This window comes from Dendrobates tinctorius, unplaced genomic scaffold, assembly GCF_039654945.1.
Source record: "Dendrobates tinctorius isolate UK_male_01 unplaced genomic scaffold, ASM3965494v1 ptg000155l, whole genome shotgun sequence".
Taxonomy (NCBI): Eukaryota; Metazoa; Chordata; class Amphibia; order Anura; family Dendrobatidae; genus Dendrobates; species Dendrobates tinctorius.
Window position 1 is genome coordinate 207,823 of NW_027361822.1, and position 14,047 is coordinate 221,869.

Genomic DNA, 14,047 nt, shown 5'->3' on the forward strand with positions numbered 1-14,047 from the left:
CTTTCCCCTGTCCAGCTGCAGGGCTGACCCTCTGTAACTCTCCTCTGCCCAGCTGCAGGGCTGACCCTCTGTAACTCTCCCCGTCCAGCTGCAGGGCTGACCCTTTGTAACCCTCACTTGTCCAGCTGCAGTGCTGACCCTCTGTAACTCTCCCCAGCTGCGCGGCTGACCCTCTGTAACTTTCCCCTGTCCAGCTGCAGGGCTGACCCTCTGTAACTCTCCCCGTCCAGCTGCAGGACTGGCCCTCTGTAACTTTCCCCTGTCCAGCTGCAGGGCTGACCCTCTGTAACTCTCCCCTGCCCAGCTGCAGGACTGACCCTCTGTAACTCTCCCCTGCCCAGCTGCAGGGCTGACCCTCTGTAACCCTCACTTGTCCAGCTGCAGGGCTGACCCTCTGTAACTCTCCCCTGCCCAGCTGCGGGGCTGACCCTCTGTAACTTTCCCCTGTCCAGCTGCAGGGCTGACCCTCTGTAACTCTCCCCTTCCCAGCTGCAGGACTGACCTTCTGTAACTCTCCCCGTCCAGCTGCAGGGCTGACCCTCTGTAACCCTCACTTGTCCAGCTGCAGGGCTGACCCTCTGTAACTCTACCCTGCCCAGCTGCGCGGCTGACCCTCTGTAACTTTCCCCTGTCCAGCTGAAGGGCTGACCCTCTGTAACTCTCCTCTGCCCAGCTGCATGGCTGACCCTCTGTAACTCTCCCCGTCCAGCTGCAGGGCTGACCCTCTGTAACTTTCCCCTGTCCAGCTGCAGGGCTGACCCTCTGTAACTCTCCCCTGCCCAGCTGCGGGGCTGACCCTCTGTAACTTTCCCCTGTCCAGCTGCAGGGCTGACCCTCTGAAACTCTCCCATCCACAGCTGCAGGACTGACCTTCTGTAACTCTCCCCGTCCAGCTGCAGGGCTGACCCTCTGTAACTCTCCCCTGCCCAGCTGCAGGGCTGACCCTCTGTAACCCTCACTCGTCCAGCTGCAGGACTGAGCCTCTGTAACTCTCCCCTGCCCAGCTGCGCGGCTGACCCTCTGTAACTTTCCTCTGTCCAGCTGCAGGGCTGACCCTCTGTAACTCTCCCCGTCCAGCTGCAGGACTGGCCTTCTGTAACTTTCCCCTGTCCAGCTGCAGGGCTGACCCTTTGTAACTCTCCCCTGCCCAGCTGCAGGACTGACCCTCTGTAACTTTCCCCTGTCCAGCTGAAGGGCTGACCCTCTGTAACTCTCCTCTGCCCAGCTGCAGGGCTGACCCTCTGTAACTCTCCCCGTCCAGCTGCAGGGCTGACCCTCTGTAACTCTCCCCTGCCCAGCTGCAGGGCTGACCCTCTGTAACCCTCACTTGTCCAGCTGCAGTGCTGACCCTCTGTAACTCTCCCCAGCTGCGCGGCTGACCCTCTGTAACTTTCCCCTGTCCAGCTGCAGGGCTGACCCTCTGTAACTCTCCCCGTCCAGCTGCAGGACTGGCCCTCTGTAACTTTCCCCTGTCCAGCTGCAGGGCTGACCCTCTGTAACTCTCCCCTGCCCAGCTGCAGGACTGACCCTCTGTAACTCTCCCCTGCCCAGCTGCAGGGCTGACCCTCTGTAACCCTCACTTGTCCAGCTGCAGGGCTGACCCTCTGTAACTCTCCCCGTCCAGCTGCAGGGCTGACCCTTTGTAACCCTCACTTGTCCAGCTGCAGGACTGAGCCTCTGTAACTTTCCCCTGCCCAGCTGCGCGGCTGACCCTCTGTAACTTTCCCCTGTCCAGCTGCAGGGCTGACCCTCTGTAACTCTCCCCGTCCAGCTGCAGGACTGGCCCTCTGTAACTTTCCCCTGTCCAGCTGCAGGGCTGACCCTCTGTAACTCTCCCCTGCCCAGCTGCAGGACTGACCCTCTGTAACTCTCCCCTGCCCAGCTGCAGGGCTGACCCTCTGTAACCCTCACTTGTCCAGCTGCAGGGCTGACCCTCTGTAACTCTCCCCTGCCCAGCTGCGGGGCTGACCCTCTGTAACTTTCCCCTGTCCAGCTGCAGGGCTGACCCTCTGTAACTCTCCCCTCCCCAGCTGCAGGACTGACCTTCTGTAACTCTCCCCGTCCAGCTGCAGGGCTGACCCTCTGTAACCCTCACTTGTCCAGCTGCAGGGCTGACCCTCTGTAACTCTACCCTGCCCAGCTGTGCGGCTGACCCTCTGTAACTTTCCCCTGTCCAGCTGAAGGGCTGACCCTCTGTAACTCTCCTCTGCCCAGCTGCAGGGCTGACCCTCTGTAACTCTCCCCATCCAGCTGCAGGGCTGACCCTCTGTAACTCTCCCCTGCCCAGCTGCAGGGCTGACCCTCTGTAACCCTCACTTGTCCAGCTGCAGTGCTGACCCTCTGTAACTCTCCCCAGCTGCGCGGCTGACCCTCTGTAACTTTCCCCTGTCCAGCTGCAGGGCTGACCCTCTGTAACTCTCCCCGTCCAGCTGCAGGACTGGCCCTCTGTAACTTTCCCCTGTCCAGCTGCAGGGCTGACCCTCTGTAACTCTCCCCTGCCCAGCTGCAGGACTGACCCTCTGTAACTCTCCCCTGCCCAGCTGCAGGGCTGACCCTCTGTAACCCTCACTTGTCCAGCTGCAGGGCTGACCCTCTGTAACTCTCCCCTGCCCAGCTGCGGGGCTGACCCTCTGTAACTTTCCCCTGTCCAGCTGCAGGGCTGACCCTCTGTAACTCTCCCCTTCCCAGCTGCAGGACTGACCTTCTGTAACTCTCCCCGTCCAGCTGCAGGGCTGACCCTCTGTAACCCTCACTTGTCCAGCTGCAGGGCTGACCCTCTGTAACTCTACCCTGCCCAGCTGCGCGGCTGACCCTCTGTAACTTTCCCCTGTCCAGCTGAAGGGCTGACCCTCTGTAACTCTCCTCTGCCCAGCTGCATGGCTGACCCTCTGTAACTCTCCCCGTCCAGCTGCAGGGCTGACCCTCTGTAACTTTCCCCTGTCCAGCTGCAGGGCTGACCCTCTGTAACTCTCCCCTGCCCAGCTGCGGGGCTGACCCTCTGTAACTTTCCCCTGTCCAGCTGCAGGGCTGACCCTCTGAAACTCTCCCATCCACAGCTGCAGGACTGACCTTCTGTAACTCTCCCCATCCAGCTGCAGGGCTGACCCTCTGTAACTCTCCCCTGCCCAGCTGCAGGGCTGACCCTCTGTAACCCTCACTCGTCCAGCTGCAGGACTGAGCCTCTGTAACTCTCCCCTGCCCAGCTGCGCGGCTGACCCTCTGTAACTTTCCTCTGTCCAGCTGCAGGGCTGACCCTCTGTAACTCTCCCCGTCCAGCTGCAGGACTGGCCTTCTGTAACTTTCCCCTGTCCAGCTGCAGGGCTGACCCTTTGTAACTCTCCCCTGCCCAGCTGCAGGACTGACCCTCTGTAACTTTCCCCTGTCCAGCTGAAGGGCTGACCCTCTGTAACTCTCCTCTGCCCAGCTGCAGGGCTGACCCTCTGTAACTCTCCCCGTCCAGCTGCAGGGCTGACCCTCTGTAACTCTCCCCTGCCCAGCTGCAGGGCTGACCCTCTGTAACCCTCACTTGTCCAGCTGCAGTGCTGACCCTCTGTAACTCTCCCCAGCTGCGCGGCTGACCCTCTGTAACTTTCCCCTGTCCAGCTGCAGGGCTGACCCTCTGTAACTCTCCCCGTCCAGCTGCAGGACTGGCCCTCTGTAACTTTCCCCTGTCCAGCTGCAGGGCTGACCCTCTGTAACTCTCCCCTGCCCAGCTGCAGGACTGACCCTCTGTAACTCTCCCCTGCCCAGCTGCAGGGCTGACCCTCTGTAACCCTCACTTGTCCAGCTGCAGGGCTGACCCTCTGTAACTCTCCCCTGCCCAGCTGCGGGGCTGACCCTCTGTAACTTTCCCCTGTCCAGCTGCAGGGCTGACCCTCTGTAACTCTCCCCTTCCCAGCTGCAGGACTGACCTTCTGTAACTCTCCCCGTCCAGCTGCAGGGCTGACCCTCTGTAACCCTCACTTGTCCAGCTGCAGGGCTGACCCTCTGTAACTCTACCCTGCCCAGCTGCGCAGCTGACCCTCTGTAACTTTCCCCTGTCCAGCTGAAGGGCTGACCCTCTGTAACTCTCCTCTGCCCAGCTGCATGGCTGACCCTCTGTAACTCTCCCCGTCCAGCTGCAGGGCTGACCCTCTGTAACTCTCCCCTGCCCAGCTGCAGGGCTGACCCTCTGTAACCCTCACTTGTCCAGCTGCAGTGCTGACCCTCTGTAACTCTCCCCAGCTGCAGGGCTGACCCTCTGTAACTTTCCCCTGTCCAGCTGCAGGGCTGACCCTCTGTAACGCTCCTCTACCCAGCTGCAGGGCTGACCCTCTGTAACCCTCCTCTGCCCAGCTGCAGGGATGACCCTCTGTAACTCTCGTCTGCCCAGCTGCAGGGCTGACCCTCTGTAACTCTCCCCTGCCCAACTGCAGGGCTGACCCTCTGTAACTCTCCCCTGCCCAACTGCAGGGCTGACCCTCTGTAACGCTCCTCTGCCCAGCTGCAGGGCTGACCCTCTGTAACTCTCCCCTGCCCAGCTGCAGGGATGACCCTCTGTAACTCTCCCCTGCCCAGCTGCAGGGCTGACCCTCTGGAACTCTCCCCTGTCCAGCTGCAGGACTGACCCTCTGTAAGGGTATGTGCACACGCTGCGGATTGGGGTGCGGATTTGGCCGCGCAGATTTTGTAAATCCGCAGGTAAATCTGCATGTCAAAAGACCTGCGGTTTTACCTGCGGATTAGCCTGCGGTTTTGCCCTGCGGTTTTTCATCTCCACAATGGAGGAGATGGCAAACCGCAGCAGAATCCGAAGAAAGAATTGACATGTCAATTCTTTCTGCGGTTTAGAAACCGCAGGAAAACCGCGCAGAAAAATCCGCACCGTCTGCACTGCGTTTTTTAATATCCATAGGATATTGTGGTACTGTACACCGCAGCAAAAACTGCAGAATCCGCAGCGTGTGCACACACTCTGACTCTCCCCTGTTCAGTTGCAGGGCTGACCCTCTGTAAAGGGCCTTTTACACATAGCGATATCGCTAAAGCATCACCGATTTTGTGACACAACAGCGATATCGCTAGCGATCTTGCTACATGTGACACTTACCTCCGACCGGCCCCCCGCTGGATATCTCTGATCGTGCGAGAACATCATGGGCCGTTTTCTTCTCACTGGAGTCCCGCTGGCGCCGACGAGCGCTACATGGTCACAGGCGGAAGACATCATCGCTGCCGTCTGACAGGTAAGTAACAACCGCCGAGCATCGCTACATCTCTGGTGAGATCTGCCTGCTTGGCAGCTCACTAGCGACCATTTAGCGATGCACCAGCGATCCTGACCGTGTCGTATCGTTGTCGGGATCGCTGGTGCATCGCTAAATGTAGCGGGACCTTTACTCTCCCCTGCCCAGCTGCAGTGCTGACCCTCTGTAACTCTCCCCTGCCCAGCTGCAGGGCTGACCCTCTGTAAGTCTCCCCTGCCCAGCTGCAGGGCTGACCCTCTGTAACTCTCCCCTGCCCAACTGCAGGGCTGACCCTCTATAACTCTCCCCTGCCCAGCTGCAGGGCTGACCCTCTGTAAGTCTCCCCTGTCCAGCTGCAGGGCTGACCCTCTGTAAGTCTCCCCTGCCCAGCTGCAGGGCTGACCCTCTATAACTCTCCCCTGCCCAACTACAGGGCTGACCCTCTATAACTCCCCTGACCAGCTGCAGGGCTGACCCTCTGTAACTCTCCCCTGCCCAACTGCAGGGCTGACCCTCTATAACTCTCCCCTGTCCAGCTGCAGGGCTGACCCTCTATAACTCTCCCCTGCCTAGCTACCTGTCAGATTCTAATCCTATAAAGCATCTCTGGAACAAAGTAGAATGGCTTCTTCAGAAGATGTCAGCATCTTCATCTAATTTGTGGCAGCTGCAAGAACCTATCCTGTTGGTATTTGCCAGTATTCTTGGGGAACAATCTCACCAACTAGTGGAATCTGTGATACGATGAATTACTACGTGTTATTAGATGGGTGTCTCTAATAATGTGGCCATTCAGTGTATGTGTTATACCTGGTGGAGATGACAGGATAAAGCTGATCATAGACATTAGATGTTTGGATCTTCTCAAATGTCTCCATCTGTCAGTGACTTTTATAATATTTCTTTCAGGGTGAAGATCTGACCCATATTAATACTACAGAGACATATGTGAGGGGTGATGAGCGGTGTAAAGAGGAGATTCCTACAGATAACCGCACAGGTGAGTAGTGCCCACTAAATGCAGAGAAGTCACGGGCTCTAATCAGTCACTGGCTTGAAGACTAACTTGAGATGATGTTTTGCTTTTTAGGGTTTGTTTTTATGGAACTTTTGATGTGGATTTATAGGCTGATTCATTAAAAGGGTTTGCCTGGGATAGCACATTGTAAAGAAACAAAAAAAACCCTAAGAATTATCACGCAGGTAGTTGCTAACTACCTGCCTGTTGTACCCGCTGCTGATTGCCGCCGTCACAAAGTTATATTAGACTGTTCTTGTTTGTGATTCAACGGCTTTCATTGATGTCACATCCACAGAGCAGAACCTCTATTCCACTCTTTTCTGTCTACAAGGCAGAACTGTCGACATCATGCTGATTGACAGCCGGCTTCCCACAGTTAAACCTATAAATCAGCATGACGTCAGAAATTACAGAAATTACGCCTTGTCGACAAAGCAGCCCGGTAGAAGAAAAGCTGTCCTCCTGATGTGGAGCAGCTGAAATGCCAGCATTAGCACTTGGTGCCTACTCTGACCAAGCGCAGGGCCGGACTAGCCATCTGGCAGATGCCAGAAGGGCCAGTCCCTGTAGTGGGCCCTCGATCACCTCCGCTGCCTCTTCAGCAGCATGCATGTATGCTGATTTGTTTGGCAGTGCAATCATGTGCACAAGCCGGGGCGGGCTGGGCCATGAAGCAAATCCCTCCCGGGCTAGTCTTCCTGCAGCAGTTTTAAAACTCCTGGCAGGCACTGTACTTTAGAGTTGTATAAGTGCTGGCCCAGCCATCCTGGTATTGCAGATTTGCCAGCCAGGCAGATTTCATGGAGAGGAGCTTCTGAGATGAGGTCAGCAGAGCAGGGGGCCAAGGTAGAAGGTCTCTGACAGGGGCAGATCTTGTCTTGTTGTGTCTGCAGTCACTCTGAGGCAGGGTGAGATGATTTATTGCCCAGCTTGAACCTTGACACAGATCGGGTCGCACGCTGTTAGTGGGAGTCATCGCCTCCATCATTACCCGATCTGCATACAGTCATAGGCTGGCTGCTCCTGAGCCTGCCTCCAGAACATCATACACTGCATATACAGTGGGTACAAAAAAGTTCATTTTTTTTCTCATTAATGTACACTCTACACCCCATCTTGACTGAAAAAAAACAAATGTAGAAATTTTGGCAAATTTCTTAAAAAAAACAAACCCTGAAATATCACATGGTCATAACTATTCAGACCCTTTGCTCAGACACTCATATTTAACCCCCGAGGGTGGTTTGCATGTTAATGACCAGGCCAATTTTTACAATTCTGACCACTGTCACTTTATGAGGTAATAACTCTGGAACACTTCCATGGAACCCAGTGATTCTGACATTGTTTTCTCGTGACATAATGTACTTAATGCTAGTGGTAAAATTTCTTTGATATTAATTGCGTTTATTTGTAAAAAAAAAAAAACACGGAAATTTGGCGAAAATTTTGCAATTTTCATGCCCTTAAATTAGAGAGATATGTCACAAAATACCACTGTTTGGGCTCACGGCAGAGCTTGGAAGGGAAGGAGCGCCGTTTGACTGTTTCAACGCAAAATTGGCTGGAATTAAGATCAAACGCCATGTCGTATTCGGAGAGCCCCCGATGTGCCTAAACAGTGGAAAGCCCACACAAGTGATACCATTTTGGAAGCTAGACCCCCTAAGGAACTTATCTAGATGTGTGGTGAGCACTTTCAACCCCCAAGTGCTTCGAAGATGTTTATAACGTAGAGCCGTAAAAATAAAAAATCATAAAAATGATATTTCACCCCCAATTTTTGATTTTCCCAAGGGTAAAAGAAGAAATTAGACCCCAAAAGCTATTGTGCAATTTGTCCTGAGTACGCTGATGCCCCATATGTGAGGGTAAAGCACTGTTTGGGCACATGGCAGAGCTCAGAAGGGAAGGAGCTCCAGATTTTACTGTCATGGTTTGCAGGTGCCTTGACCCACTGGGAGAGCCTATGAGGTGCCAAAACAGCAGAACCCCCCCATAAGTGACCCCATTTTACGAACTACACCTCTCAATGAATTCATCTAGGGGTGCAGTCATCTCATTGACACCATGGGTGTGTTACAGATTTTTATACCATTGGGCAGCCATGCGGAGAAACTTGGGAGGAACGGAGCACTATTTGCCTATTCAAGGGAATGGGTCTGTGCACATGTCAGTGTGTTTCCACAGACCATGTGTCTGTGGGCAAAAGACGCTGACATGTCCGTTTTTTAATGTCAGCATGGGCTACAAAACATCCAGCACACGTGCATAGGCATAACTCATATGGATGTCATCCATGCGACACGCTCCGGCGCCGGAGAAGAAGCGTTACAGTAAGCGCTGTTCCCCAGCGCCGGGTGCTGATATCGGCTCTCATCATTCTCCCCTGCTTGTGCCAATTGCCGGCAGAGCAGGGGAGAATGATGAGAGCCGTGTTCAGGACCCAGCACCATTGAACAGCGCTTTCTGTAATGCTTCTTCCCTGGCGCCCGTCCTTGTGATACTGATGCGACACATGGATGCCACACGTGTGCCGCAAGTACTACACACACCAACACTTACATCTTCGGTACCGGAAATATGAGGACATGTGAAAGAGGCGTTATAGCGGGTTTTTATGTTTGGTAGCTGTCACACACTAAAAGACGCTTTTTATTGCAAAAAATAGTTGTTGCATCACCACATTTTGAGAGCTATAATTTTTCCATATTTTGGCCCACAGAGTCATGTGAGATCTTGTTTTTTGCGTCACGAGTTGACTTTTTTATTCTTACAATTTTCCGGCACATGACATTTTTTGATCGCTTTTAATTCCGATTTTTGGGAGGCAGAATGAACAAAAATCAGCAATTTATTTTTTTTGGGAGGGGGGGCTCGTTTACCCCGTACCGCGGGTTGTAAAACTGATAAGTCAGGTTTATTCTTCGGGTTAGTATGATTACAGCGATACCTCATTTATATCATTTTTTTATGTTTTGGCGCTTTTATACAATAAAAACTATTTTATATAAAATATAATTATTTTTGCAGCGCTTTATTCTGAGAGCGCATGCGCATGCATAACGCCTTTTTGTATGACCAAACAACTCAATCTTTGTTTCATCAGTTCACAGGACCTTCTTCCAAAATGTAACTGGCTTGTCCAAATGTGCTTTTGCATACCTCATGCGACTCTGTTTGTGGCGTGCTTGCAGAAACGGCTTCTTTCGCATCACTCTCCCATACAGCTTCTCCTTGTGCAAAGTGCGCTGTATTGTTGACCGATGCACAGTGACACCATCTGCAGCAAGATGATGCTGCAGGTCTTTGGAGGTGGTCTGTGGATTGTCCTTGACTGTTCTCACCATTCTTCTTCTCTGCCTTTCTGATATTTTTCTTGGCCTGCCACTTCTGGGCTTAACAAGAACTGTACCTGTGTTCTTCCATTTCCTTACTATGTTCCTCACAGTGGAAACTGACAGGTTAAATCTCTGAGACAACTTTTTGTATCCTTCCCCTGAAAAGCTATGTTGAATAATCTTTGTTTTCAGATCATTTGAGAGTTGTTTTGAGGAGCCCATGATGCCACTCTTCATAGGAGAATCAAATAGGAGAACTACTTGCAAGTGGCCACTTTAAATACCTTTTCTCATGATTTGATACACCTGGCTATGAAGTTCAAAGCTCAATGAGGTTACAAAACCAATTTAGTGCTTCAGGAAGTCAGTAAAAAGTAGTTAGGAGTGTTCAAATCAAGAAAATGATAAGGGTGCCCATACTTTTGCACCGGTCAAATTTTGTTTAAATGCAGATTGCACATTTTCTGTTAGTACAATAAACCTCATTTGAATCCAGAAATATAACTGAGTCCATCAGTTATTAGATATATGAAACTGAAATACCTGTTGCAAAAAACAAAATTGTTATAAAGAAAAAAGGCTAACATTAATAGGGGTGCCCAAACTTTTACATATGACTGTATCTATCTATCTATCTATCTATCTATCTATCTATCTATCTATCTATCTATCTATCTATCTATCTCTATATCTATCTATCTCTATATTTATCTATCTCTATATCTAAGATAGAGATAGACAGATATAGAGATAGATAGAAAGATATAGAGATTTATAGATAGTGTGACACTTCGGGGAACTGCAGCGTCCAAGAGTGGACCCTCTGGGTCACGGAACTGAGGCCCCCGAGAGCGAGCGCATCAGGTAGAGCCGACCCCTATACAGGGATCGTTAGGGGCAGGCCCGCAGGGGGCAGACACCGCGACAGCTGGAACCAGGAGGGCGGCTCAAGGGACCGGTTATACTTACAAGCAGGACCAGAGTTCAGAACAGAGCACAGCGTACTAGAACGGGGGAATACCAGATGGTGTACGGACTACTGGATACCAGACAGCAGCAAGTGGACGAGGTTCTGGATGGTAGATACTGGGTGACGGATGCCAGGCAGGGCACAAAACACGGACCAATAAGCACAGAATGGAGCACGGGTCACAGGCGTACAGGAAAAGGAGTAAGATGTGCACGGGACAGGAAAACCGCAACACAGGGCAGGACGGAGCACAGAATAGAGGAACCCGGACAAGGAGCAGGACGGACACAGGGCACGGTAACCAGGGCAAGGAGCAGGATGGAACACAGGACAGGAAAATACAACTTATAGGGAGAATCACTATAAGGCGGCCAGATTTAGCGCCGGAAGTGCACACGATAATCAGGCGTCTCCAACAAGGTGGAGACGCCTGATATACCCTGCGCCGGCGGTTGATTGGCCGGCCATAGCCTCTGGACAGACGCTGCAGGGTTAAGAATCCTGCAGAGTGCGTGCCCGCGGCCTAAGGCTCATGTGCAGGACCGCAGCTGGCCGGGAGGAAGGAGGCGAAGAGGAGACAGGCGGGACCGCGCGAGTGAGGAGAGCGGCACGGCGGGACGTGGCATGGTGAGTAGAAGTGGTGGCGGGCACAGCCGCCGACGTGACAGATAAAGATAGATATAGAGATAGATAGCTATATAGATAGATATAGCGATAGATGGAGAGATAGAGAGATATAGATATATCTATAGATAGAGATAGATAGATATAGTGATAGATAGATATGAGATAGATAGATATAGAGATATAAAAAAAACCAAATCATAATACTCACCTCTCCTTCTCGCTCCCACGCTGATCCCGGCTTCAGTGTGAGGAGCTGCCCCGTCTGCCAGACACAGCGGCTGTGAGTCAGAAGCAGAGTGGACTGATGGGAGAGAGAGCGTCATCTGACACTCTCTTTCCCATTACAATTGAGAACGGCACTGGCCCTCACTGCCGCATAACGGCTGCCCAGGCTGGGGGGCGGGGTCCCTGGGGGACTGCGGAGTGGAGACCGAGAGTGAAATGATATTCACTGCTTCCCACACCCATGTGTGCGTGGGAAGCAGTGAATATTCATTTCTCTTTAGCAGCGGGGACAGGGGCTCCTGCCTCCTGTCATCCGCTGCTGCTCCGCTGGCAGGGCCCCCATAGCAGCTGCGTGGTGTGCCGCTATTAGCGACACACCACTGGCTAGAGGCCCCTGGAGCAGCGGGGGCCCTAGGCAACTGCTGGCCCTGTATGCCAGCAGGTGCCAGGGCTCACCAGATGCCAGGCCCCACCGGAGAATCCTCCGGTTCTCTGGTGGGCCAGTCCGACCCTGACTGCGCATGAGAGGAAGTCTCTCAGCTTTGAAGACCCAGATGTCGTCATGATGACATCGGGTCTCCATGGCAGCGATCAGGACACCGCTTCACGCTGCGGGGTCTCTGATTCAAAGGCAGATGGGCTGTCAGCCCCTCTGCTGTCTCCGGAAAGCTGCGATCGTGTTTAATCGCAGCATTTTGAGGGTTAAAGTGCCGGGAGCGGTCTGTGACCGCTCCTGGCACTTAGCTCCAGGTGTCAGCTGTGAGAATCAGCTGACACCTGGCCGCGATCGGCCGCATATCACCCGTGTGCACGGTTGATCGCTATGACCTACTATCCCGTCCATGGGAAGTAAGGCCCAGGGCACATGGACGGGATAGTACATCAAATGGCAGAGAGGGATTAAGTCACATGCTGTCCATTTCCTTGTGATCCTCCTTGAGATGGCTCTACTCCTTCATTGGAGTCCAGCTGTGTTTAATTAAACTGATAGGGCTTGATTTGGAAAGGCACACACCTGTCTATATAAGACCTCACAGATCACAATGCATGTCAGACAAATAGAAAAATATTCAGATTTGACTTTAACTGTACATGTCTGTTTTTGTACACCTCTTTGCCAGTTCATTTTGATACCCTTACACGTGACAGCAATGCAGCAGCATTTTGCAGTTGCTGACATTTGGGCATGTATCTACCTAACGAGCATGTCTTCTCATGTTATTTTTGAGAAGGGAAAATAATTTAGAATGTACAGGAAAGATGTATATCTTTGTACCGTGTTAGCCAGTAGATAGAAAAATATTAAGAATTGCGAGTCCTCAGTGGTTGATACCTTTTAATGGCTAACTGAAAAGATGGTAACACATTGCAAGCTTTTGAGACTACTCAGGTCTCTTCATCAGGAATAGACTAATACAAAATCTGAAGAGTCACATATTTATGCACAATACAGCACAGAAAAAATGCAATAGATGAGACAAGTGACGTGAAGCAGAATTATGATTATGGGAGAGGGAGAAACATAAATATTGGACCAGTTCATAGATAAGGAGTCCGGATGTTTTATTGTCCTCTGACTGGGGTCTCCTAATGTGTTGTGATGCCCCCACAAGGTCTTCGGAGCATGGTCTTCTGCTTCATGTCACATAGAGTTTGCTAAAAAATTACACATGAAGGACTCCCAGACTATGAGAAATAAGATCCTCTGGTCTGATGAGTCGAAGATAGACCCTTTTGGTGATGATTCTAAGCGTTATGTGTGTAGAAAAACAGGCACTGCTCATCACCTGCCCAATACAATCCCAACAGTGAAACATGGTGGTGGCAGCATCATGCTGTGGGGGTGCTTTTCAGCTGCAGGGGCAGGACGACTGGTTGCAATTGAAGGAAACATGAATGCAGCCAAGAACAGAGATATATCCTGGATGAAAACCTCTTCCAGAGTGCTCTGGACCTCAGACTTGGCCAAAGGTTCACTTTCCAACAAGACAATAACCCTAAGCACACAGCTAAAATAACAAAGGAGTGGCTTCAGAACAACTCTATAACCATTCCTGACTGGCCTGACCTAAACCCAATTGAGCATCTCTGGAGAGACTTGAAAATGACTGTCCACCAACGTTCACCATCAAGCCTGACGGAACTGGTGAGGATCTGCAAGGAAGAATGGCAGAGGATCCCCAAATCCAGGTGTGAAAAACTTGTGACTCATGGCTGTACAAGCTCAAAAGGCTTAATACTGAGCAAAGGGTCTGAATACTTATGACTGTGATATTTAAGTTTTTCTTTATTAATGAATTTGCAAAAATGTCTACATGTCTGTTTTTTTTCAGTCAAGATGGGGTGCAGAGTGTACAATAATGAAAAAAAAATGAACTTTTTGAATTTACAAAATGAAACAGAGTGAAAAATTTAAAGGATCTGAATACTTTCCGTACCCACTATACATTAGCGTAGCTACCAGATAGCAGAGTGGACAGTTGCCCCAACTCCGCGCTCCGAGGGGCCCACCCCGAGCTACACTTTAATTAACCAGCTTGTATAATGCACCAATACAGTTAAGCCCTGCAGTAGAGCAGAGAAACACCATGTCCCTGCACTACTGCTCTCTGTTCTGTAGACCACAAATCGCTTTATT

General features: G+C 51.7%; 1 protein-coding gene across 1 annotated transcript in view; it reads left to right on the forward strand.

The window, feature by feature from the left end:
* LOC141051160 (uncharacterized) overlaps nucleotides 1–6,726 on the forward strand; it is a 40,959-nt gene extending 34,233 nt beyond the window's left edge. Inside the window, exons 9-10 of the mRNA XM_073548025.1 lie at nucleotides 6,135–6,225; nucleotides 6,578–6,726. Coding sequence (XP_073404126.1) covers nucleotides 6,135–6,225; nucleotides 6,578–6,726 — 240 coding nt within the window. The remainder of the gene's footprint in view (nucleotides 1–6,134; nucleotides 6,226–6,577) is intronic.
* The last annotated feature ends 7,321 nt before the right edge of the window (nucleotides 6,727–14,047 follow it).